This window comes from Somniosus microcephalus, chromosome 18 (assembly GCF_052327205.1).
Source record: "Somniosus microcephalus isolate GS21.2 chromosome 18, FLI_Smic_1.0, whole genome shotgun sequence".
Lineage (NCBI taxonomy): Eukaryota > Metazoa > Chordata > Chondrichthyes > Squaliformes > Somniosidae > Somniosus > Somniosus microcephalus.
Window position 1 is genome coordinate 53,060,664 of NC_141004.1, and position 27,095 is coordinate 53,087,758.

General features: G+C 48.7%; 1 protein-coding gene across 1 annotated transcript in view; it reads right to left on the bottom strand.

Annotated features, from left to right (window-relative positions):
• ppfia4 (PTPRF interacting protein alpha 4) overlaps positions 1-27,095 on the bottom strand; it is a 165,373-nt gene that overhangs the window by 71,424 nt on the left and 66,854 nt on the right. The window contains exons 6-11 of the mRNA XM_086011458.1: positions 26,820-26,951; positions 12,996-13,058; positions 10,319-10,410; positions 7,919-8,060; positions 1,427-1,653; positions 848-1,088 (exon numbers count right to left, since the gene is read on the bottom strand). Of these exons, the coding sequence (XP_085867584.1) occupies positions 848-1,088; positions 1,427-1,653; positions 7,919-8,060; positions 10,319-10,410; positions 12,996-13,058; positions 26,820-26,951 (897 nt within the window). The remainder of the gene's footprint in view (positions 1-847; positions 1,089-1,426; positions 1,654-7,918; positions 8,061-10,318; positions 10,411-12,995; positions 13,059-26,819; positions 26,952-27,095) is intronic.

Genomic DNA, 27,095 nt, shown 5'->3' on the forward strand with positions numbered 1-27,095 from the left:
GTCTAACAGTGGGAAAGTTGAGGCTGATGTATTCTGGATTAATGAAGCTTTTTACCGGTGATAGTTCAGCTCCTTCATAATTGCTAACCTCAGTAACCCCTCAAAGCCATTTTCCTTGCAGTTACTCAGCGCTATTTAAATAAAACCGTTCAACATATCAACCCAAGTAGCTAATGGCAAACTGGTAGACACTCAGAAATGCAGTACCTGAAGTGCTGGTCAAATTAATATTGGCTCCTCCATCACCAACAAAACCTGTTCTGCTCTCAAATATCCGTGTTTCTGCTGTGGTGAGCAGTGCACAGCAACCAGATACAGACGCTGATGCTGAGCATTAAATAAGAATGGGATGCAAAAGAATGCTTACCTTAAAGTCAGTGTACACTGTACACCCCTAATAATTAGATGACCTACTAAAATATACTGTTTGAAATATTTAGATATTAGATGCTTATGAAAATGGTGCTTATGATCTAAAATATTTGATGGGAATCTGAACGTCATCACATTCTTATAAATTCCTGTTATGATTGCAAGATGGTGAATAAGATGCATCATTTTTTCTAATTCCAGATTAATTGCTAAAGTAGAAACTAGAAAGACACTTACTCCTTTGTCCCTCCATCTGCTACCCACAACATGATTTCACATTGGAGTGCCTTGCTTCAACACGACTTGGGTTAGACTTCCTGCATATAGCAAGAATACTTGAAAGTACAGATTTGACCCTTGCAGGCACCTATAGCATATTCACCTCCAGTTCGGCATAGTTTTAGAGCCAACTTGTTTGTTCCTGCACCCATCCTCGAAACTCAACTCTCTCTTTCTCATTCAGTACAGCACTCACCAGCGTCATGATGCCCATACGGTCCAGGTCATGGGAAGAACTGCGTGGAGTAAGTTTGGGTGTGGAGTGCCCGCTGACAGGTGGAGAAGAACTGGCGAGAGATAGGGCGGTGAGGGAAGTTGGAATGGAGGTCCCTGTTCGAATACGGGTTAAATTTAGCCCATCCATGCTTCCACTTCCCACACGGCACTCAATCTCCTCAGCTCGTTGTTCAGTGGACTCCTTCTCCTCTTGGATCATCCTGGCATGGAAAAGACTTGGTTAAGTTAGTCTTACAAGGTCAATGATTATTCAAATATTACACAGTTATTTACAGAACCTCTCAATAATCAATGAACAGCTCCTTAGATTCCAGTTAAAAATACAAATTCATGTAACTAGGATCCTGTTATATTACTGCAATAACATTATGCATACGGCAATAGTCATAATAGACAAACTAGCTCATAAAGCAAATCGAAAGAAGCATTTATGATGCAGAGTAAATCATCACTTCATGAAGCAAGTAGTATGTTGTTATAACACAAAGCCATCCCCACAACAGCTTTGAGAAGTTTCCATGCTCAGTATTTGCCTTGCCTGATTTCATTGTTAATGGCGTCAAGCTGTTCCTGTAGCATCATGGCGAGAGTCTGAGCGTCCGAGTGTCCGCTGGGTGAAAGCAGGTCCGCTGAACTGAACATTGTCTCTCCATCCTCGTCGTCAATGTCAGACATTTCTGTGTCACTTTCAAAGGCATGCGTCACGCTGGCCAGAACGTTTGCTTTCTGAGCGCACTCCCAGTCCTGCTCGTTTAGAGTTTGAATCTGGATAGGCATAAATATAGCGGCCAATCACAGAGTGTCACCACTTGGTGTAAATCTGCAATTATTATGCAGCTGGGCTACACAGTTGGAATTTAGATTTATGTTAAAATCAACCTGTCTATCCTGTTCTATGAAGTCCCAAGATTTCCATTTATGCCCACAATGCCCAACATGTAAGGACCTCGTTTTGGTCATGATGTCAGGAGTGGTGTTCAAATTTGTAGATAATATGAAAATGGGAGGCATTTTAAATGATTCTGAGGTTCAGCAAAACCTTCAAGGGGTTAATGATAAGATAGCGAAATAGGCAAAAAAGTGTCAGATGAAATTCAATGTCAGTAAACACAAGGTATAAGTATAGTTTGGTTAAAAATAGTAATACTTGTACTTTAGATAGTGGAAGATTGTGGAAGAACACAGGGATTTGGGGGGTTCAGATTCACAAAACACTAAAAGCAGAATCTCAAGTGGACAAGGCTATAAAAAAGCTAATGGAATATTGAGTTATATGGCAGAGATATAGATGATGGCAAATCTAGTAAGACCACAGTTGGAGTATTGTGTGCAGTTTTGGGATCCACACTATAGGAAGGTTGTTGAGGCAATCTCAAAACCTGTTACAACAAAACGCATATATATATATATTCAGCACAAAATATAAGATTAGCAAAAACTCACATTTATTGAAGTCTATTGAAAAGCAGGGATTTAAAAGAGGTAAAAGATATATATCAAAGATGAGACAGTTTAAAACAATAACCTTATTTTCACCATCTTATTTAAGACAATGATTTCAAGACAAAGGTTTATTAACAAAGCTAAGGTTAGAATTAAAATGCACCATTATAAAATAAAATGACACTTGAGGATAATGTGTAATTTTCTTATGCAAATCATATTAAATATACCTGCAATAGATAATGGTCACTAATTTATTTGTATATACAGGACTTTAAAGAATATCTTTCATCTGAATATTGCCCTCAGTTCAGGTATATTACATGTCTGTTCATGCCAACACACACTAAGCTCAGACTCACCTGAAATTCCTCATTTGTGCAGAATCCCCCATTTATTACATTCTCCATTCTCACCAACTGGATCTTAACTGGATCTAGCCAGACTTTTGAAAAAAGTGACAATGAAAGCCCTTGTCCCACTGCCTGAAGTCGGGATGTTGAATTGGGTTCCATCAACTTCAAGACCCAAGCACACAATCTAAGCTGGTACTCCAGTCCAATACCAAGGGAGTGCTGCATTGTTGGAGATGCCATCTTTCAGATGAAATGTCTGTTCAAGTGGTTCAGGAGGATGTTAAAGATTCCATAGCACTATCTACATAACAGCAGTTCTCTCAAAATCCTGGCCAACACTATTCCTTCAACCAACTGAACCAAAAACAATTTATCGGATTGCTCATTTTACTGCTGTTTGTTGTACTATCTTGCTGCGAGCTAAATTATACCACGTTTGCTTATATGAGCAACTGCATTTCAAAAGTAATTCATTATATGTGAAATGTTTTGACACGTTTCTGAAGGCCCAAAAACCAGGACGTCTAGAATTCTACAGCATTTCAGGGACAAGTTCAATGGCAAGAAAATAGAAATTGTGAGACGCTTCTTTTTAGGATTGGGCGACATATCAAATATTGTATATTCATTGCTTCCTGTTCAGAAAACTTGCATTTTGAACTGTTTAAAAGCATTTACTTTAATTGGGGGGGAAGTGGGGTAGAGGAGGAGTGAGAGGGGAGGGTACATTTTTGGAAGAACACTGGTAACATTCTATTTGCTGCTTTACTTACAGCTTTCCAGTTAAGCTAACTAGACTATAGCACCAAATTCACTCCTTTGCTGAATATCATATTTCCTATCTGAAATCACCAGTTGCTATATTCATGGAACTCTTTGAAATAACCAGGGCTTTGTTTGTCACCTCATTCATATATTTGAGGTTTCCCGAGTGTTTCACCTGATCTTGCTTCCCGAGAGACACTTAATTCCTTGAGATTGTTCCTAACACATACTTCACTGATCTCTCCATAGGTTAGAAAGCTCAGACACATGAATGGATCCAGAATATCTGTACAACTTTCAATTGCAAAAATTGCGATGAGGGTTTCATTTCATGAACTTTCTGTTTCCTGATTCTCTATACTACTTCTACCTAACTTTATCCTTAAAGGACCTATCTGGCCTTTCACGCATCCTCTGCTACTTAATAGCCAAGTTTCCCATCTGGTTAAGTGCAGACTAACATACCTACGTAGGTTCCGCAGTTATGGATAATGTGAACTCCTTTCTTTATGCAGCATTAAACAGCCACCCGTTGATGTCAGCTGTTCTGCTCATTTTTTATTCATCCCAGAAAACACTAGGAAGAACTACATTTGCACCCTGCACCTTAATATTTATTTTTATTTAGTTCTTCAGACCTCTAGACTTGATGTAATTTTTCCCCACATGTAATATGACCATCTCCCTCACCCCAAATTAACTCACCAGCCCTCGTTTCTAAATTCCATATTCTCAATCCAGAAATATGTAACCTTATTTTCTCCATACAAGTCACTTTCTATATATCTTACTATTGAGTTTCCAATTACCATGATAGGTTTAGCTGCACCATTACTTCCGCCTCCTGAACTGCGGCAACCCCTCCCTTTACCCTATTATATTTACTTCACTTACATTTGCCTTATTTTGATATCACTCTGCAGACGTTCAAGAATTTTACCTTGTTTATACAAGAGAGCTCAGTGACAATCAGCAACATGCTGATGCTACTGCGCAGCCTATTGTTTTTCATGGTGTCATTTTATCCTCGTTTTAATGGCTAAAACAGATCTCACCACAACAGCTTTAGCAGCTGCTGCAGCACACACTTGCCATCTTAGCCAAGATGCCAGCACTGCAGCGGCTTTTTCAGACCAAGTCATTTCTGGATATCTCAGTAACTGGCTCATAAGAACATAAGAAATAGGAGCAGGAGTAGGCCAATCGGCCCCTCGAGCCTGCTCCGCCATTCAATAAGATCATGGCTGATCTGATCCTAACCTCAAATCTTCTATCACTCTGCATCTACCCGAACCCATGTGATCTCCCGGGAGAGGCGAAAAACCAGATGAAGACCCAATGGCCAATTTGGGAGAAAAAATCTGGGAAATTCCTCTCCGACCCATCTAGGCGATCGAAATTCTTCCAGGAGATCACTGTCCCTATATTTTCTACAGTACTTACCTTCTGTAAAGGCGATCTCCACCCCAGTCAGGAACAGGAATAAAACCATCTCCTGAAATCTAACACAGAATTAGAACACAGTAGGAGCAGAACCAGGCTACACGGCCCCTGGGCCCACTCCACTACCCACAGGGCCATGACCATTCCGAACGAAGACTCATGTCCAATTTCCTGCCCGCTCCCCGTAACCCTTAATTCCCTTTACTTCTAGGAAACTATCTATTTCTGTTTTAAATTTATTTAATGATGTAGCTTCCACAGCCTTCTGGAGCAGCAAATTCCACAAACCCACCACCCTCTGAGTGAAGAAGTTTCTCCTCATCTCAGTTTTGAAAGAGCAGTCCCTTATTTTAAGATTATGCCCCCTAGTTCTAGTTTCACCCTTCATTGGGAACATCCTCACCGCATCTACCCGATCAAGCCCCTTCACAATCTTATATGTTTCAATAAGATCGCCTCTCATTCTTCTGAACTCCAATGAGTAGAGTCCCAATCTACTCAACCTCTCCTCATATGACCACCCCCTCATCCCCGGGATTAACCGAGTGAACCTTCTTTGTACTGACTCGAGAGCAAGTATGTCTTTTCTTAAGTATGGACACCAAAACTGTATGCAGTATTCCAGGTGCGGTCTCACCAATACCTTGTACAACTGCAGCAATACCTCCCTGTTTTTATATTCCATCCCCCTAGCAATAAAAGCCAACATTCCATTGGCCTTCTTGATCACTTGCTGCACCTGCATACTAACTTTTTGAGTTTCGTGCACCAGGACCCCCAGATCCCTTTGTACTACAGTACTTTCCAGTTTCTTGCCATTAAGATAATAACTTGCTCTATGATTTTTCCTGCCAAAGTGCATAACCTCACACTTTCCAGTATTGTATTCCATCTGCCAAATCTCTGCCTACTTACTTAGCCTGTCTATGTCCCTTTGCAGGTTTTTTATGTCCTCCTCACTCACTACTTTCCGTCCCATCTTTGTATCATCTGCAAATTTTGATATGTTACACTCGGTCCCCTCCTCCAAATCGTTAATATAGATTGTAAAGAGTTGGGGACCCAGCACTGACCCCTGCGGAACACCACTAGTTACTGGTTGCCAATCTGAGAACGAACCATTTATCCCAACTCTCTGCTTTCTGTTAGAGAGCCAATCCTCCACCCACGCCAGAATATTACCCCCAATCCCGTGATTTTTTATCTTGAGCAATAATTTTTTGTGTGGCACCTTGTCAAATGCCTTTTGGAAGTCTAAATACACTACGTCCACTGGTTCCCTTTATCCACCCTGTATGTTACTTCCTCAAAAAACTCAAGCAAATTTGTCAAACATGACTTCCCCTTCGTGAAACCATGCTGAGTTTGTCCTATTAAATTATGTTTATCCAAATGTCCCGTTACTGTCTCCTTAATAATGGACTCTAACATTTTACCAACCACAGATGTTAGGCTAACAGGTCTATAGTTTCCAGCCTTCTGCCTACTACCCTTTTTAAATAAGGGTGTTACATTAGCAGTTTTCCAATCTGCCGGGACCTTTGCTGAGTCCAATGAGTTTTGGAAAATTATTACCAATGCATCCACAATCCCTACCGCCACTTCCCTCAAGACCCTAGGATGCAAGCCATCAGGTCCAGGGGATTTATCCGCCTTGAGTCCCATTACTTTACCAAGTACCACTTCCTTAGTGATTTTAATCGTATTTAGCTCCTCTCCCGCTAGAGCCCCCTGTTTGTCCAGTGTTGGGATATTCTTAGTGTCCTCTACTGTAAAGACTGATACAAAATAATTGTTCAGTGTTTTTGCCATCTCCATGTTTCCCACCATTAATTTCCCAGTCTCATCCTCTAAGGGACCAACATTTACTTTAGCCACCCTTTTTCTTTTTATAAACTATAGAAACTTTTGCTGTCTGTTTTTATATTTTTTGCTCATTTACTTTCATAATCTATCTTCCCTTTCTTAATCAATCTTTTAGTTATTTTTTGCTGTCTTTTAAAGACTTCCCAATCTTCCATCCTCCCACTAGATTTGGCTACCTTATATGCCCTTGTTTTTAGTCGGATACTATCCTTAATTACTTTACTTAGCCACGGATGGCTATCTTTTCTTTTACACCCTTTTTTCCTCAGTGGAATATATATTTTTTGGAAGTTGTAAAATAACTCCTTAAATGTACACCACTGATCATGTACCGTCTTACCCTTTAATCTATTTTCCCAGTCCACTCTAATCAATTCCGCTCTCATACCTTCATAGTCTCCTTTATTCAAGCTCAGCACGCTTGTTTGAGATCCAACCTTCTCACCCTCTAATTGAATATGGAATTCAACCATGTTATGGTCACTCATTCCAAGGGGATCCTTTACTAGGACATTTTTAATTAATCCTGTCTCATTACACAGGACCAAATCTAAGGTTGCTTGCCCCCTGGTTGGTTCAGTTACATACTGCTCAAGAAACCCATCCCTAATACACTCAATGAACTCATCCTCAAGGCTGCTCTGCCCAATTTGATTTGTCCAGTTAATATAATAATTAAACTCCCCCATAATTATAGCTGTTCCCTTATTACAAGCCTCAACTATTTCCTGATTAATACTCCGTCCAACAGAGTTGCAACTGTTCGGAGGCCTATAGACTACACCCACTAGTGTTTTTTTCCCCTTATTATTCCTTATCTCCACCCAAACTGTTTCACTATCCTGCTCCTTTGACCCAATATCATTTCTCTGTATTATAGTGATTCCTTCCTTTATTAACATAGCCACCCCACCTCCTCTCCCTTCCTGCCTGTCCTTCCTGATTGTTAAATAACCTGGTATGTTTAATTCCCAGTCATGGTCACCCTGCAGCCATGTAATGGCCACAAGATCATACCCATATGATCTGAGAATTCCATAAACAGGAGCACTGCCTCCTTAAACAAAAAGATGGACAGAAAAATATCAATAAAAAAAACATGAGTTAAAGTTCTCCCAATCTGTGCAATCATTGCTCAAAACAAGCCCTCTCCGTACCTTAGTAGGTTCATCCCGCAGAGTGGTGAAGCGCCCTTTCGGAGGTCGCCATAGCACTGTTGGTGTCCCGTAGTGTTCAGATGGTGTCTCTACCACAGAACTGAGCGGGTACCTCAGATCTGTTGCACTGCCAAAGTGAGATCTACAAGAAAGTGTTCAATTACTATTTTTAAATTAAGATTATATCATATTTGTTTCAACTACTTCAAACAAGTTTCCAAGATTGTGTTTTCATGTCCGATTCATGAGCACAACTGCGCTCCTCTAATTCTGCCCTCTTGCGCATCCCTGATTATAATCACTCAACCATTGGTGGCGGTGCCTTCTGTTGCCTAGGCCCTAAGCTCTGGAATTCCCTGCCTAAACCTCTCCGCCTCGCTACCTCTCTTTCCTCCTTTAAGATGCTCCTTAAAACCTACCTATTTGACCAAGCTTTTGGTCACCTGCCCTAATTTATCCTTATGTGAATCGGTGTCAAATTTTTTGTCTTAAAATACTCCTGTGCAGCGTCTTGGGATGTTTTACTACGTTAAAGGTGCTATATAAATACAAGTTGTTGTTGTTATGAAATTTCAACACAAACACTACCTAACTGTACACCTACAATTCTGGGAAATGTGGTATTATAAATGCGGAGAATAATACTTTTTCACATAGAGAAGGTGTTTCAACTTGTGAGGGAGTCCAAAACTACGGGCCATAAATATAAGATAATCACTAATAAATCCAATAAGGAATGCAGGAGAAACTTCTTTACTCAAGAGAGTGGCGAGAATGTGGAGCTTGCTACCACATGGAGTGGTTGAGGCAAATAGCATATATCCATTTAAGAGAAAGTTTGATAAGTGCATGAGGGTGAAAGGAATAGAAGGAAATGTTGATAGGGTGAGTTGAAGTAAATCGAGTGGGAGGAGGTTAGTGTGGAGCATAAACACCAGCACAGACCTGTTGGGCTGAATGGCCTGTTTCTGTGCTGTAAATGCTTTGCAACATTTCTGAAGTCGCATCTCATGTGTATTCAAGTAAGGAAGATGCACTTCAATTTTCTACTGATGGATTCCGAGTTTAGCCAGCATGTGCCTGAACCATAGAGATCAGGGGGATCCAAGGTTGAATGCATTAAGCAGTGGTGGTAAGGCCACTGAAGCTTTTTTTTATACGTTTGATGGTAGTGAGTTAAACGATGTAATTCAAACGAGCAGTTCTGATACCATAAGTATCAGTGAAGCTTGAGAAGCTCATGATCAGTAATAAAAGCCTGAATGCAACACTGACAAGGTAGTATTTATTGCCCAACCCTAGTTGACCTGAGGGTTTTAAGAGTCAACCATGTAGTACAGGACTGGAGTCACATGCAGGCCAGATTGGGATAGAGTGGCTCCTGCAGAATGTTAGTGAACTGATTGGGTATTGCAGTTTACAATAATCAGGCAGCTTTCATGGTCATTTTTCTGGTACCAGCCCACCATTTACCAGATTTATTGAATTCAATTTTACAACATGCCACGGTGGGATTTGAACCCAAGGTTGCTAGTCCAGTACTATAACCACTAGGCTACGTTGCTCTCGCACAGTGGACAGATTGCAGTTTCTGCACGACTGCTCTGTGTGGCGCTTGCACAGGGGTCATTTGTCAACACAGTTCCTACATTACAACAGTGACTACACTTCAAAAAAAGGGGGTAGAGAGAAAACGGGGAACTATAGATTTATAAAATTCTAACAGGACTAGACAGACTAGATGCAGGAAGGAAGTTCCCAATGGCGGGGGAGTCCAGAACCAGGGGTCACAGTCTAAAGATAAGGGGTAAGCCATTTAGGACAGAGATGAGGAGGAATTTCTTCACCCAGAGAGTGGTGAACCTGTGGAATTCTGTACCACAGAAGGCAGTTGAGGCCAATTCATTAAATATATTCAAGAAGGAGTTAGATATATTTCTTAAGGCTAAAGGGATCAAGGGATATGGGGAGAAAGCAGGGACAGGGTACTGAATTTGGATCATCAGCCATGATCTCATTAAATGGCGGAGCAGGCTCGAGGGGCCGAATGGCCTGCTCCTGCTCCTATCTTCTATTTTTCTATGTTTTCTGTGAAAGACAATCCTGTGGGTTTCTTTTTAATCCTCTGTACCAGGTGTCCAATAAAGTTTGGGCCTGCTTTTTTTAATGCAATGAACTGGACTCTACTGGTCATTAAAAAGAACTTGAAAGTAATTTACTGCTGTGTATAAAGTAGAACATCGCATAGATACTAGCAATGGAAATGGGAACTCCTGCCGATAGAAATCAATGAACAAGTTTTCTCGCGTTGGAATGTCCCACTTACTCTTAAACGGAACTAACTGAACCAACAGCAACATGACTTTTTCAAGATCAGGAGTCAACTGTTTGTCTAATTACCGTGGATGCACACTTTCCGCAAATGCTCCTGTCCTTAATTTCAGCTGCTCCACTTCGGCCCTTAACTTTCCTATTTCGTTTGCCAGTCTCTCCTATGTAAAACAGACACACGCACATTAGATATCACTGCTAGGAAACCTGCAAAGAAAAGAAAAAAACAGCACACACCGAGGCAAGTATTTACTGAGACACTGCAACCAAAGGCCCCCTGTGCCACAAAGACAGACAGAACCTTCTTTCCGATCAGCAAACTTCTTAATACCGCCTGTCATTTTAATAAATCCCGGAGTTTCTATGATCAAGGTGGACTTGTAAAAGATGATTAGCTCTCTGGGACAGCTCATGGCTGAACTTTGTTAACAAATGAAAACAACATGAATGCGAGTGGCAATCATCCTTTTTATGCTCCCACTGTTAATTATGTAAAGGATGAGTTGTGTGTAAAAATAAAAGCCCCCTGCCTGCAAGGAGAAATGATTGAGTTCAAGGACATGCCCCTACCCTGGAAACCAGACATATTGTTCAGGGAAGATCAGTGATTCCTGCTCAGCTGACATCAGTGCAGTTGCTCTTATGAAAATGCAGGTGCCGATTTTAATCCTTGATGCCCAGTTCCATCTCAGTGGGATAACATTCATATATAAAACAGTTAACAATCAACTAAACAACACTATTGTTGTTGAAACCACTCTGCTTCAGATGCCTTGTGCTAGCTAAACTATTCTGCAGGGAAAGCAGAGAAATTAGGCAACATTAGCTGTAATGATGCAGTTGGTATTGGTTTATGAGAAGCAGGTTTCAATGGACGACTGCTAATAGATGAAAGATAAGGCTACAAACATGCTGCCACTGGAAAATGCTGAGAAAGAAAATAGAAATTGTAGAAACGTGGCCACACTGATCAATGAAAATGGGGAGGTGAAAAATAGAGGCACTACAAATGGTGGCCACATGCAATTTGTAACATGGGGCTCAGAAATTGCATCACCAGCTTGAACATCAGGAGGTTTGAAGTCAGGTTAAATGTCAGAGTGCATGGATATGTACAGAAATATAGAAAAATGAGCATAGTGTGACTTTCTCGGCACTTCCTTCATGACAATCTACTCAGATTCATGAGATTGACTGACCACTTGGTACATGCCAGAACAAGACAGCATGGCAGAACTAAACAATATGCAAACGTGGGACATTTTCCTTAAAATGACTTCTTAAAGTAGTCATGTATCTAAGCTTGATTCTGCCAAGATTCAGATTTTCCAGAGTTTGCCTGAATTGTGTTATCGGGGTCAGCAAAAAGGGGACTGCATTGTGAATATGAGCCTGTTGTTTTCTCAGTGCAGTCAATATGCAATTACAAACTAATCTGTAACTAAAAACCAAAAGCACCTCGAGGCTGCTAGCACGCACTTGCTATGTCAGCAGAATAAAAGTTAATGGGTTTTGAGACCCAGTCATGTATTTCAATGCGGATTTAATATTCAGACAATGCAAACATTTAAAACAAGAGCTTTAACACCTTGTAAAACAAAAACTACACGTGTCTAAAAAGTCACAATATTTCATCCTATCCAACTGGATTACAAGGGGAATTATTTTACATTGAAATGTACAGCAACCGATCCCAATAGGTTTCTAAAGAGCTTATGAGAGTAGTGCTGAACTGATATTGTTGAAGCAGTTTCAGGAGCTGCTTAGTGTTGAGCATTCATCTGGTTTACACTGACATTGGGCAAGCACAGTTGCCCTATGATTACGTAGGTAACTTTACAACTCTGACTACAGTCCCAAGATCCAGAAAATGTCTTGGTCAGCGTTCGTGTGGCCACATTAGTGGCATTGTCAGTATTTGTGTGGCCGCATTGGTGGTATGGTCAGTGTTCGTGTGGCCACATTGGTGGCATTGTCAGTATTTGTGTGGCTGCACTGGTGGTATGGTCAGTGTTTGCGTGGCCACATTGGTGGTATGGTCAGTGTTCGTGTGGCCACACTGGTGGTATGGTCAGTGTTTGTGTGGCCACACTGGTGGTATGGTCAGTGTTTGTGTGGCCACACTGGTGGTATGGTCAGTGTTTGTGTGGCCACATTGGTGGTATTATTAATGTTTGTGTGGCCACATTGGTGGCATGGTCAGTGTTTGCGTGGCCACATTGGTGGTATGGTCAGTGTTTGTGTGGCCACATTGGTGGTATGGTCAGTGTTTGTGTGGCCACATTGGTGGTATGGTCAGTGTTTGTGTGGCCACATTGGTGGTATGGTCAGTGTTTGTGTGGTCACATTGGTGGTATGGTCAGTGTTTGTGTGGCCACATTGGCGGTATGGTCAGTGTTTGTGTGGCCACATTGGTGGTATGGTCAGTGTTTGTGTGGCCACATTGGTGGTATGGTCAGTGTTTGTGTGGCCACACTGGCGGTATGGTCAGTGTTTGTGTGGCCACACTGGCGGTATGGTCAGTGTTTGTGTGACCACATTGGGACAAATTGGCGACACATTGACGCCAAAGGGAGAGAATAAAACTACTTCACAAGGTGGAGCTCCAAGCTTCCACAGGTGCCTGTGTCACCTTGTTGATATTAGAATTCGACCTCAATAAAGCAAACAAGAGATAAAATATATTGTAAACAAGAGGCAAGCATCAGCATGTCACTACTACCCAAAGAGTCACTGACACCTGTACCTTGTCCTGATGATATTCCTCAAGTTGTTTTCTTGTATTTTCCACTTCTTGTATTAATGTATTCTGGGAGGGGGGAAAAAACGAGAAAAGATTTTTAAGAGATGGCTGTTTGCTATCAACACAGTTATTTTTGACTGTTTGTATTGTATATTTAACTGGAGAGTTGATATTCTGGGAGGATGAAATCAAACGGACCAAAGAGCCTCCTCTGTCCAAACACATCTTGTAAATAGCAATGTACCCTGAAGTATCATGGAGTGTTATTAGTACACTGAAATTAACAGAAACACAAATGTATATATTTGAATCATAATTGTTCCAAGTTTTAACCTTAGTGAAAGAGAATTAATGCTTAATACTCCTGTCTAAAGATAAGGGGTAAGCCATTTAGGACAGAGATGAGGAGGAATTTCTTCACCCAGAGAGTGGTGAACCTGTGGAATTCTCTACCACAGAAGACAGTTGACACCAATTCATTAAATATATTCAAGAAGGAGTTAGATATATTTCTTAAGGCTAAAGGGATTAAGGGATATGGGGAGAAAGCAGGGACAGGGTACTGAATTTGGATGATCAGCCATGATCTCATTAAATGGCGGAGCAGGCTCGAGGGGCCGAATGGCCTACTCCTGCTCCTATCTTTTATATTTCTACTAGCTGGGGGTGCCCGGCGGTGCCGAGGCTTTTTTGAGGGCATATTGTTGTTGGAAGAGAGAGAGGGAGCGACTGGGGGGGGTAGAGAGAGAGCGACTGGGGGGGGGGGAAGAGAGAGAGCGACTGGGGGGAAGAGAGAGAGCGACTGGGGGGAAGAGAGAGAGCGACTGGGGGGAAGAGAGAGAGCGACTGGGGGGAAGAGAGAGAGCGACGGGGGGGAAGAGAGAGAGCGACGGGGGGGAAGAGAGAGAGCGACTGGGGGGAAGAGAGAGAGCGACTGGGGGGAAGAGAGAGAGCGACTGGGGGGAAGAGAGAGAGCGACTGGGGGGAAGAGAGAGAGCGACTGGGGGAAGAGAGAGAGCGACTGGGGGGAAGAGAGAGAGCGACTGGGGGGAAGAGAGAGAGCGACTGGGGGGGAAGAGAGAGAGAGCGACTGGGGGGAAGAGAGAGAGCGACTGGGGGGAAGAGAGAGAGCGACTGGGGGGAAGAGAGAGAGCGACTGGGGGGAAGAGAGAGAGCGACTGGGGGGAAGAGAGAGAGCGACTGGGGGGAAGAGAGAGAGCGACTGGGGGGAAGAGAGAGAGCGACTGGGGGGAAGAGAGAGAGCGACTGGGGGGAAGAGAGAGAGCGACTGGGGGGAAGAGAGAGAGCGACTGGGGGGAAGAGAGAGAGCGACTGGGGGGAAGAGAGAGAGCGACTGGGGGGAAGAGAGAGAGCGACTGGGGGGAAGAGAGAGAGCGACTGGGGGGAAGAGAGAGAGCGACGGGGGGAAGAGAGAGAGCGACTGGGGGGGAAGAGAGAGAGCGACTGGGGGGAAGAGAGAGAGCGACTGGGGGAAAGAGAGAGAGCGACTGGGGGAAAGAGAGAGAGCGACTGGGGGAAAGAGAGAGAGCGACTGGGGGAAAGAGAGAGAGCGACTGGGGGAAAGAGAGAGAGCGACTGGGGGGAAGAGAGAGAGCGACTGGGGGGAAGAGAGAGAGCGACTGGGGGGAAGAGAGAGAGCGACTGGGGGGAAGAGAGAGAGCGACTGGGGGGAAGAGAGAGAGCGACTGGGGGGAAGAGAGAGAGCGACTGGGGGGAAGAGAGAGAGCGACTGGGGGAAGAGAGAGAGCGACTGGGGGGAAGAGAGAGAGCGACTGGGGGGAAGAGAGAGAGCGACTGGGGGGAAGAGAGAGAGCGACTGGGGGGAAGAGAGAGAGCGACTGGGGGGAAGAGAGAGAGCGACTGGGGGGAAGAGAGAGAGCGATGGGGGGGAAGAGAGAGAGCGACTGGGGGGGAAGAGAGAGAGCGACTGGGGGGAAGAGAGAGAGCGAGAGACGGGGGGAGTGAGCGCGACTGGGGGGGGAAGAGAGAGCGACTGGGGGGGAAGAGAGCGAGAGACTGGGGGGGGAAGAGAGAGAGCGAGAGACGGGGGGAAGAGAGAGAGCAAAAGACTGGGGGGAAGAGAGAGAGCGAGAGACTGGGGGGAAGAGAGAGAGCGAGAGACTGGGGGGGAAGAGAGAGAGAGCGAGAGACTGGGGGGGAAGAGAGAGCGAGAGACTGGGGGGGGAAGAGAGAGAGAGCGAGAGGCTGGGGGGGAAGAGAGAGAGAGCGAGAGACTGGGGGGGAAGAGAGAGAGAGCGAGAGACTGGGGGGGAAGAGAGAGAGCGACTGGGGGGAAGGGGAGGAAGGGGAAGGGGGAGGGGGAGGAAGGGAAGGGGAGGAAGGGAAGGGGAGGAAGGGGGAGGAAGGGAAGGGGGAGGAAGGGAAGGGGAGGAAGGGAAGGGGGAGGAAGGGAGGGAGGAGGGGGAGGGAGGGAAGGGGGGAGCAGGAGGGGGGAGGGAAGGGGGGAGCAGGAGGGGGGAGAGGGGAGGGGGGAGGGAAGGGGGGTAGGGGAGGGAGGGGGGAGAAGGTGGGGTAGGGAGGAGAGGGGGAGGGGGAGAAGGGGAGGGAGGAGAGGGGGAGGGAGGAGAGGGGGGAGGGAGGAGAGGGGGAGGGAGGAGAGGGAGGGGGAGGGAGGGGAGGCAGAGGGAAGGAGAGAGAGAGGGAAGGAGAGAGAGAGAGGGAAGGAGAGAGAGACAGAGAGAGAGAGAGGGAAGGAGAGAGAGAGAGAGATTGGGACCATGGTAAAGGATAGCAAACTGAGAAAAACCTTGACAATGAACAGACTTGGTGAACATAGCCTGGCGATCGAAAAAGGTAGACACAGGCAGACCTGGCTACCAAGAGAGGACAGGATATGCTCTCACTGCAGTCAGGGAGTGGTGGAGACAGAGATGCACTTCCTCACAGCTTGTAGAAAATATCAGGGCATAAGGGAGAATTTCTACCCAAAATTCACAAAAATATGCCCGGAATTCAGAAATTTGAATGACGACCAAAAACTCCCATACCTACTAGGAGAAGAGAGAAATTGTGTAACCTTAGCAGCACACTATGTTACAGCTTGCCATAAACAGAGGGACAACCACTAAATATAAGAAAAGAGTATATACAAATTATATGAATGTATATTTATACACTCAGGGATATATCTGTTTATACACTGTATGGATAGATCTGTATTTTTGTGTACAACCATGAATGTTTTTCGATGCTTTGGCAACATAAGATGTACCTTGTCATGCCAATAAAGCGATTTGAATTTGAATTTGAATTTGAGAGATTGGTAGTGTGAGAGAGAGATTGGGAGTGAGAGAGAGAGAGACTGGGAGTGTGAGAGAGAGAGATTAGGAGTGTGTGAGAGAGAGAGATTGGGAGTGTGAGAGAGAGAGAGATTGGGAGTGTGAGAGAGAGAGATTGGTAGTGAGAGAGAGAGAGAGATTGGGAGTGTGAGAGAGAGAGAGAGATTGGGAGTGTGAGAGAGAGAGAGATTGAGAGTGTGAGAGAGAGAGATTGGGAGTGTGAGAGAGAGAGATTGGGAGTGTGAGAGAGAGAGAGATTGGGAGTGTGAGAGAGAGAGATTGGGAGTGTGAGAGAGAGAGAGATTGGGAGTGTGAGAGAGAGAGAGATTGGGAGTGTGAGAGAGAGAGAGATTGGGAGTGTGAGAGAGAGAGATTGGGAGTGTGAGAGAGAGAGATTGGGAGTGTGAGAGAGAGATTGGGAGTGTGAGAGAGAGAGATTGGGAGTGTGAGAGAGAGAGAGATTGGGAGTGTGAGAGAGAGAGAGAGAGACTGGGAGTGAGAGAGAGAGATTGGGAGTGTGAGAGAGAGAGAGATTGGGAGTGAGAGAGAGAGAGATTGGGAGTGTCAGAGAGAGAGATTGGGAGTGTGAGAGAGAGAGAGATTGGGAGTGTCAGAGAGAGAGATTGGGAGTGTGAGAGAGAGAGAGATTGGGAGTGTGAGAGAGAGACTGGGAGTGAGAGAGAGAGATTGGGAGTGTGAGAGAGAGATTGGGAGTGTGAGAGAGAGATTGGGAGTGTGAGAGAGAGAGAGAGAGAGATTGGGAGTGTGAGAGAGAGAGAGAGATTGGGAGTGTGAGAGAGAGAGAGATTGGGAGTGTGAGAGAGAGAGAGATTGGGAGTGTGAGAGAGAGATTGGGAGTGTGAGAGAGAGAGATTGGGAGTGTGAGAGAGAGAGATTGGGAGTGTGAGAGAGAGAGATTGGGAGTGTGAGAGAGAGAGAGATTGGGAGTGTGAGAGAGAGAGAGATTGGGAGTGTGAGAGAGAGAGAGATTGGGAGGGTGAGAGAGAGAGAGATTGGGAGTGTGAGAGAGAGAGAGATTGGGAGTGTGAGAGAGAGAGAGAGAGACTGGGCCGCCGCGGCCGCTCACCTGCTGGCTTTGGGTCGGGCTCTCAGGCGGGGCTGTTGACGCCGCGGGGAAGTTTTGTGCGCGGCAGCTCCCGGCACGGCCCGCCGCGGCCGGTGACCTGGTGGCTTTGGGTCGGGCTCTGGGGCGGGGCTGTTGACGCCACGGGGAAGTTTTGTGTGCGGTGGCTCCCGGCACGGCCCGCAACTCAAGGCCCAGGCTTCCCGGGCTGCTAGGCCGTGCCCGGCGCCGGCACAGCCGCTCGAAATGGCCGTCAAAGTAGGCGAGCCTCCAGGCGAAGGGCAGGGGATCACTTCATTTCCTACTGTTGCTAAATACAATTTAAAACTCAAATAAATTGTTATTTTCCTTAGTTCCCTAACACACAGAAAGTGTGGGAAAAAAATCGTGAAGAATCAAGATGGCGGCCACTCACCTCGGTTCAGAATGATAAGGCCCGCCCACACACGCACCGATTGGTCAACCATCAGGTCACTGAACTGTAGGATTGGTCAATCGTCAAGTCACTCAACACTCAACTGTAGGATGGCCCGCCCGCACGCGCAATGAACCCGCCTCCGTGACGCAGCGATTGGTCAACCATCGGTCAACTGTCAGGTCGCTCGATCGTACGATTGGTCAACCTTCACGTCACTCAATGCTAATGAGCAAATGAGCGGAACTTTTCCCATTTAATGAGCGGAATTTTGAAAGTTTTTTGGATACCGTGGGCACGATTTTTGTCTGACGGAAAAGTAAATATGCCTATGACCGGTCCGTAATCGTAAGCTTTCTTTTGATGTGACGCGCGTGTAGGTACGCTCTATAACTTTCGAACGTATAGAGAACAGACAGACAGACAGACAGAAGAGCTCTTTTATATATATATACTAGCTAAAGTGCCCGGTGGTGCCGAGGCTTTTTCGAGGGCATGTTGTTGTTGGAAGAGCGAGAGAGAGAGCAACTGGGGGGGGGGGGGGAAGAGAGAGAGAGCAACTGGGGGGCGGGGGGGAAGAGAGAGAGAGAGAGAGCGCGACTGGGGGGGAAGAGAGAGAGCGACTGGGGGGTAGAGAGAGAGCGACTGGGGGGAACAGAGAGAGCGGGTGGGGGAAGGGAGGGCGGGGGGGAAGGGGCGGGGGGAAGGGGGGAAGGGAAGGGAGGGGGGGAAAGGGGCAGGGGGGAAGGGAAGGGGGGGCGGGGGGGAGGCGGGGGGGAAGGGGGGGCGGGGGGCGGGGGGGAAGGGGGGGGCGGAAGGGGGGGAAGGGAGGGGGGAAGGGAGGGGGGGAAGGAGGGGGGAAGGAGGGGGGGAAGGGAGGGGGAGGGGGGAAGGGAGGGGAGGGGGGCGGGAAGGAAGGGAGGGGGGGGGCGGGGGGGAATGGGGGGGCGGGGGGGAAGGGGGGGGGCGGTGGGGGGGACGGGAAGGGGAAGGGGGGGGCGGGGGGCGGAAGGGGGGGCGGAAGGGGGGGGCGGGGGGGCGGAAGGGGCCAGGCCGAGAGCTCCGCTCTCCGAGCCCCGCCCCCCCCGGCCGAGAGCCCTGCTCTCCGAGCCCCGCACCCCCCGGCCGAGCCCGATTGCGGCTCTGAGAGACGGCCAGCGGCCGAGCCCCGCCCCCCCCCGGCCGAGCCCGATTGCGGCTCTGAGAGACGGCCGGCGGCCGAGCCCCGCCCCCCCCCCAGCCGAGCCCGATTGCGGCTCTGAGAGACGGCCGGCGGCCGAGCCCCGACCCCCCCCCCCGGCCGAGCCCGATTGCGGCTCTGAGAGACGGCCGGCGGCCGAGCCCCGCCCCTCCCCCCGGCCGAGCCCGATTGCGGCTCTGAGAGACGGCCGGCGGCCGAGCCCCGCCTCCTTCCCCCCCCCCACCGGCCGAGACCGATTGCGGCTCTGAGAGACGGCCGGTGGCCGAGCCCCGCCCCCCCCGCCCGAGCCGAGTGCGGAACAGAGACGCCGCGTCTCACCTGCTCCTGCTGCGCGCGCACCCTGACCCTCGTGGCTGACGCCGTTGCCCCGGGTAACGTGATGCGTGGGGGGGGGGGCGGGGGGGGTGGTGAGGAGCTTAGCAGAAGCCCTAGCTCGGGCCTGGCTGGGCAAGAAAGGCCCAGGCTTTCAGGGCCTAACAAAAAAAACGGGGAAAGGTAGCAAAAAGAATGTTGAGGTTAGAAAAAATATTTACAAATGAATGAAGTTTTTTTTAAAACAATTTAATAAATTCAATTTTATTTTGCTGGAAATGTATATTTGAAAAGAAAGACGCAGAAAGCAGGAAAAAGAACGGAAGCAAGATGGCGGCGACTCACCTCGGTTCAGAACGATAAGGCCCGCCCACAACACGCACCGATTAGTCGACCGTCAGGTCACCAAAGAGTAGGATTGGTCAATCGTCCCGTCACTCGACCGTAGGAGGGCCCGGCCGCACGCGGCAGCAAGCCGCCGTACGATTGGTCGACCTCGAGGTCACTCTGTCGCTAATGAGCGGATAATGAGATGCTAATGAGCGGAACGTTGAAGGTTTTTGGGATACCGCGGGCGCGATTTTAGCCTGGCCGAAATGTAAATACGCTTAAAACCGTCTCGGAAGCGTAAGCTTTCTTTGGAGATAACGGCGCTCATAGGTCCGCCCTGTAACTTTTCGAGCGCATAGCCCGACAGACGCACACGCGATGACAGACAGAATGACAGACAGACAGAATGACACACAGAAGTACCGATTTATATATATAGACTAGCTGAAGTGCCCGGCGGTTGCCGAGGCTTTTTCGAGGGAATGTTGTTGTGAGGAAGAGAGAGAGAGAGAGCGACTGGGGGGAAGAGAGAGAGCGACTGGGGGGAAGAGAGAGAGCGACTGGGGGGAAGAGAGAGAGCGACTGGGGGGAAGAGAGGGGGGAGGGGGGGAGGGGAGGGGGAGGGGAGGGAGGGGAGGGGAGGGGGAGGGAGGGAGGGCGGGGAAGGGAGGGGAGAGGGGGAGGGCGGGGGGGGAAGGGGAGGGCGGGGGGAAGGGAGGGCGGGGGGGGAAGGGAGGGGGGAAGGGAGGGGGGGGAAGGAGGGGGGGAAAGGGGCGGGGGGGGAAGGGAGGGGGGCGGGGGGGAAGGCAGGGGGAGGGGGGCGGGGGGAAGGCAGGGGGAGGGGGGCGGGGGGAAGGGAGGGGGGGGCGGGGGGGGAGAAGGGGGGGGCGGGGGGGAATGGGGGGGCGGGAAGAGGAAGGGGGGGCGGGGGAGAAGGGGGGGCGGTGGGGGGGGGACGGGAAGGGGAAGGGAGGGGCGGGGGGGCGGAAGGGGGCCAGGCCGAGGAGCCACCGCTCTCCCTCCGAGCCCCGCCCCCCCCCGCCGAGAGCCCTGCTCTCCGAGCCCCGCCCCCCCCGGCCGAGCCGATTGCGGCTCTGAGAGACGGCCAGCGGGCCGAGCCCCGCCCCCCCCCAGCCGAGCCCAATTGCGGCTCTGAGAGACGGCCGGCGGCCGAGCCCCGCCCCCCCCAGCCGAGCCCAATTGCGGCTCTGAGAGACGGCCGGCGGCCGAAGCCCCGACCCCCCCCCCCCCCCGGCCGAGCCCCGATTGCGGCTCTGAGAGACGGCCGGCGGCCGAGCCCCGCCCCTCCCCCCCGGCCGAGCCCCGATTGCGGCTCTGAGAGACGGCCGGCGGCCGAGCCCCGCCTCCTCCCCCCCACCCCCCCCGGCCGAGCCCCGATTGCGGCTCTGAGAGACGGCCGGCGGGCCGAGCCCCGCCCCCCCCGCCCGAGCCGAGTGCGGAACAGAGACGCCGCGTCTCACCTGCTCCTGCTGCGCGCGCGACACCTGACCCTCGTGGCTGACGCCGTTGCCCCGGGTAACGTGATGCGTGTGGGGGGGGGGGCGGGGGGGGTGGTGAGGAGCTTAGCAGAAGCCCGAGCTCGGGCCTGGCTGGGCAAGAAAGGCCCAGGCTTTCAGGGCCTAACAAAAAAACGGGGAAAGGTAGCAAAAAGAATGTTGAGGTTAGAAAAAATATTTACAAATGAATGAAGTTTTTTTTTAAAACAATTTAATAAATTCAATTTTATTTTGCTGGAAATGTATATTTGAAAAGAAAGACGCAGAAAGCAGGAAAAAGAACGGAAGCAAGATGGCGGCGACTCACCTCGGTTCAGAACAATAAGGCCCGCCCACACACGCACCGATTAGTCGACCATCAGGTCACCAAAGAGTAGGATTGGGTCAATCGTCCCGTCACTCGACTGTAGGAGGGCCCGGCCGCACGCGGCAGCAAGCCGCCGTACGATTGGTCGACCTCGAGGTCACTCTGTCGCTAATGAGCGGATAATGAGATGCTAATGAGCGGAACGTGAAGGTTTTTGGGATACCGCGGGCGCGATTTAGCCTGGCCGAAATGTAAATACGCTTTAAAACCGTCTCGGAAGCGTAAGCTTTCTTTGGAGATAACGCGCGCATAGGTCCCGCCCTGTAACTTTCGAGCGCATAGCCCGACAGACGCACACGCGATGACAGACAGAATGACAGACAGACAGAATGGACACACAGAAGTACCGATTTATATATATAGACTAGCTGAAGTGCCCGGCGGTGCCGAGGCTTTTTCGAGGGAATGTTGTTGTTGGAAGAGAGAGAGAGAGAGCGACTGGGGGGAAGAGAGAGAGCGACCTGGGGGGAAGAGAGAGAGCGACTGGGGGGAAGAGAGAGAGCGACTGGGGGGAAGAGAGAGAGCGACTGGGGGGAAGAGAGGGGGGAGGGGGGGAGGGGAGGGAGGGAGGGCGGGGAAGGGAGGGGAGAGGGGGGAGGGCGGGGGGGGGAAGGGAGGGGGGAGGGCGGGGGGGGAAAAGGGGGGGAAGGGAGGGGGGTGGGGGGGAAGGGAGGGCGGGGGGGATGGGGGGGGGCCCCCCCCGAGGGTCGCGGCCCCCGCCCCCCCCCCCCCGAGGTGAAGACCGCCGATTGCGCGCGGCAGGAGCTGAGACGCGGCGTCTCTCTCTGGCTCGGCCGGCGGGCCCCGGTTGCCAGGGTAACCGTGACGCTGACCAAGCCCCGCCCCCCGGCCGAGCCAGAGAGAGAGACGTCGCGTCTCAGCTGCTCCTGCTGGCTGCGCAGGCGGCCCCCCCCCCACGAGGGTCGCGGCCCCCCCCCCCCGACCCCCCCGAGGTGAAGACCGCCGATTGCGCGTGCAGCAGGAGCTGAGACGCGGCGTCTCTCTCTGGCTCGGCCGGCCGGCCCGGTTGCCAGGGTAACCGTGACGCTGACCAAGCCCCGCCCCCCGGCCGAGCCAGAGAGAGAGACGCCGCGTCTCAGCTGCTCCCGCTGCGCTGCGCGCGGGCCCCCCCCCCCCCCCGAGGGTCGCGCACCCCCCCCCCCCCGAGGTGAAGACCGCCGATTGCGGCTGTGCGAGACGGCCGGGGGGCCGGTTGCCAGGCTGACGCTGGACGCTCAGCAAGCCCCGCCCCCCGGCCGAGCCAGAGAGAGGACGCCGCGGTCTCAGCTCCTGCTGCGCGTGCACCCTAGCGGCGCTGGGCTGAGGCTCGGCCCTCCCAGCCTTCGAGTGGGGCCGGGAGGTGCCTAGCTCGGGCGTGGGTGCGGAGGAGAAGCCGAGGCTTCGAGGCCTACCTGGAAAAACGGGGAAAGGTAGGAAAATTAATGAGGTTAGATAAGTTCAATTACTTTCTAAATCATTTTTTTTAAAACATATGTGTTTTAAAAGCAACGTTTTTTTTTTTAAGACGCAGAAAGCGGGAAAAAGAAAGGAAAAGTTTGGAATCAAGATGGCGGCGACTCACCTCGGTTCAGAACGATAAGGCCCGGCCACACACGCACTGATTGGCCCGGCGGCACACGCCAGCAACCCGGCGTACGATTGGTCGAGCTCGAGGTCGAGGTCACTCTGTCGCTAATGAGCGGATAATGAGATGCTAATGAGCGGAACGTTGAAGGTTTTTGGGATACCGCGGGTGCGATTTTAGCCCGGCCGAAACGTAAATACGCTTAAAACCGTCTCGGAAGCGTAGCTTTCTTTGGAGGTAACGCGCGCGTAGGTACGCCCTGTAACTTTCGAGCGCATAGCCCGACAGGCGCACAGGCGATGACAGACAGAATGACAGACAGACAGACAGATGTACCGATTTATATATATAGATAGATAGATAGATAGATAGATGGTTCAGGAGGCCGGGCACGGGATCGCAGGCAGGTGTTGGCAGGCGGCCAGCAACAAAAATGGCCGCCCCGCACCTCGCCTTTAAATAGCACCTCCCCGGCCGCAGGTAGGCCCCCCTGACCCTGTCAGGCATATCATCCGGCGGTAAATCGGGGGGAGCTCCCGTAGATCGCAGCCGGGGTGCTGCGCACGGCGATGACGTCATCGGCGGCGGCGCAGCACCGCGGGGCGCTACCAGTTAGCACCACTGCTAGCCTCCCGTTGAATTTCGCGGGAGGCGCCGCGCCCGGGCGCTAGTTGCTTTGCACCCTGTTAGCACCCTCTTAGGGCGCTAATGGGAGGTGCAAAGCAACCCAATTTTTCCCCCCTTGGAATTCTCTGCCCCAGAGGGCTGTGAATGCTGAGTCTTTGAGTAGATTCAAGACTGAGATAGATAGATTTTTGAACTCTAGGGGAATCGAGGGATATGGAGATCGGGCAGGAAAGTGGAGTTGAGGTCGACGATCATCCATGATCTTATTGAATGGCGGAGCAGGCTTGAGGGGTCGTATGGCCTACTCCTGCTCTTATTTCTTATGTTCTTATCTTATTTTCTAACCCTCCGAGAACTCTGTGGTCCTCCAACTCTGGCCTCTTGCGCATCCTGAAATCTCTTTGTCCCACCATTGGCGGCCGTGCCTTCAGCAGTCTAGACCCCAAGCTCTGAAATTCTCACCCCACAGCTCTCCATCTCTCTCTCTCTCTCCCCTTAAGGCCCTCCGTAAAACCCACCTCTTTGACCCTTCCTAATATCTCCTTCTTTGATTCTGTGTTGATTTTTGTCTGGTTAGCTTCTGTGAAGCGCCTTGTGATGTTTTTCTACGTTAAAGGCCCGTTGTAGTTGGATGACCTGTCATACTAGAGGAGCAGCCTAGATGATTGAAGGGTAGGTTGAGTATTTCAGTCCTCCAGACAATACTAAATTTGACAAGACAATATGAAGAACATATCACTGCCAATCAGTTACACTTCATTCTTACATTTCACTTCCTTTTTATTAACCAACTATGCCGATCTCCCGTGGCATTGCACATGGATAGTCAAGGCAATTTTATTTAGGTTAGGCAGGGTTTGAGGATAAGGTTAATGGAACCAAGGTGGGAAAGGGGAGAGGCGGGGAGGGTACAGGTGGGGAAGTGAGATGAGGAGACAATAACAGGGGAGGGCATGCAATAAAACAAAACATCCAAAACAATGTTTTTGCCACTGCCCCATATTACTTAAATGAAATGGCACAGATTAACCCTTTGGAGTACTGATTGTCATTTAGAGATGATCAAGAATCACTAATGAAATCAGTTTGGGTTGTCTATATATACCTTGTTTACACTGATGCCTGGTGCCATAATATGGGCTTACTATTTGGACTTGCTTCTGTATTTTATGGAACCACCCCATTTATAACGTGAGGAACACCAGAAGCCAAAGGTGCTTATTTTTTGGAATTCTTTAGGGAGGCAACTAAATGAGTGGATTGACTTTTCAAAAGGCTTTTGATAAAGTTCCACGTATTTAACAATAATAAACCAATAGAATTAACAGAAAATTAGCCAGTTGGATTGTGAGCTGACTTGATAAAGAAAAACAGAAGGCAGCGGTTAATAGGAAAAATGAATAGCTAAGCAGGGAAGGAAATGACCAATTAGAGTTGTGTTCACTATTCATAAATTATTTGGATGACAGTACCTCTTTTAATATAAAGTATGCTAATGAGACCAACTCTATGACCAGGTGACAAGGAAGGTGAACAACATTCTGAGAAGCCTGGATCAATGAAGCACATGGGCCATAGAATGGCAGATAGATTTTAAATTTAAATATAAGTTAATAAAACCTGGGAAGGGAAACATTCATCATCTTGGGCCTAAGGTAGCCCACACCACCTGTTGATCCTCTACTTTAAAACAAGCAATGCTATCAATATCCCTATAACCTTCAATAATCCCTCTTCTCGGCAGTAATCGATCCAGCCCCCCTTTTAAAGCTGTTAATTGACCTTGAATCAACAGACCTTCACTCGGAGCCTGTTCCACATGTCTGCTATCCTGAAGAGTTTGTTTTCCGAATCTCTAATCTCGCTCAGAACTTACGAATATCATACATGAGTTCTCTCATTCGATCTATGCTCATTGTATAAATAGCTTGCTCACTTCAACCCTGTTTTAACTTTTATTATTTTGAAAGGCTGTTTCATCACTCTCTTGTTACTCTTCCTTTCCCTCTTCTCTGAACTCTTTATGTATCTCAATCCTTTTTGAGGTAAGGTGACCAAAACTGCACATCTCACTCCAGAACAGGTCTCACCATTGATCTATACTATATCAATAATACTTGTTCAACTGCCATCCAATGAAAATAATTACCAGAAAGTTAAACAGTTCTGATTATTTCTGTAACAATTTCCTGTCATTAAACTCAGATTGTTAATATTAAAAAGTATATTGTGATCTAGGATCTTGCAGTATCGTAATATACCACTAGATGCCATGTGTCGCTACTACTGCGAGAACTGGAAGTGATCTATTCAAACAAATGATGAAGAATGTTCATGGCTTAATGATGACAACAGATGCTTGTCAAATAAGCCATCTAAGCTTTTATTACAAACCTTTAAAGCACAAGGTCCTGGCTTCATGGTGTAGATTCACAGTGGCATTGTGTTTCTGCTGCTATGAATGACACCTTGGTAAATCTAAATTTTATTACTCCTGTCTATAATACTACATTGCCAGACTTGTCTTGTGCAACCCTTGGCCACATTAAATGTGGTTTGCAACCTATATAGAGCTGGGGGAGCAGGGCTCAGAATTCACACATATTATAGCAGACTCATCATCAATCAATCCATCTAATCTTCATTATTCTGTCAGTCATTATACTACATACAATGCTTATTGCCAAATCTTTGCACAATTGGCACTAATTCATGTCATTTGTTTTGCCTGCAGTTGTTTCCAGTGCTAAAATAGTATTATTTGCATTAGTTGGTGCAAGTTCCAGGCTTTCAAACGGCCATCTCCCCAAAATGATTCACTTCTCCTTTCAAGGGGATAAAAATTGCTCCGTGCACTGAGATCAATGCAATGGATGATACAAGTATGAAGTGGTTTTTTTTTTGTTTTATATTTACGTCAAGGTTGGTGTTCAACTTAGTGCATGGAGCAATTTTGAAAATGTAGGCCTTCTTGCTGATCACATGATCCATTTCAGACCCTGATAATAGAACAATGCTTCGTTCACCAGACGCCCAGCACTGGGCACAGACAGCACCATCTCCACGTACTTTCTCTTCAAGAGCAGCCATTCGTTCCTTCAGGTGGAGTTGGAGCCTTTCGTTTGATTCTGACAGCAGTCGATCCACGGTGTCCGACAGACGTTTGTTATGCTCTTCGTTCATCTTTTCTCGTTGGCGAGCCTGCAATCATGAACGGAGACACAGTTAATGATGTGTAAAAACACCCCAGCAAGTATACTTACTTGTCTTTAAGCCAACCGGTCAGATCTCTCCTCAGAGAACCAACTGGGTTTTTACAACAATCTGGAAACTTTCTTGGTCATT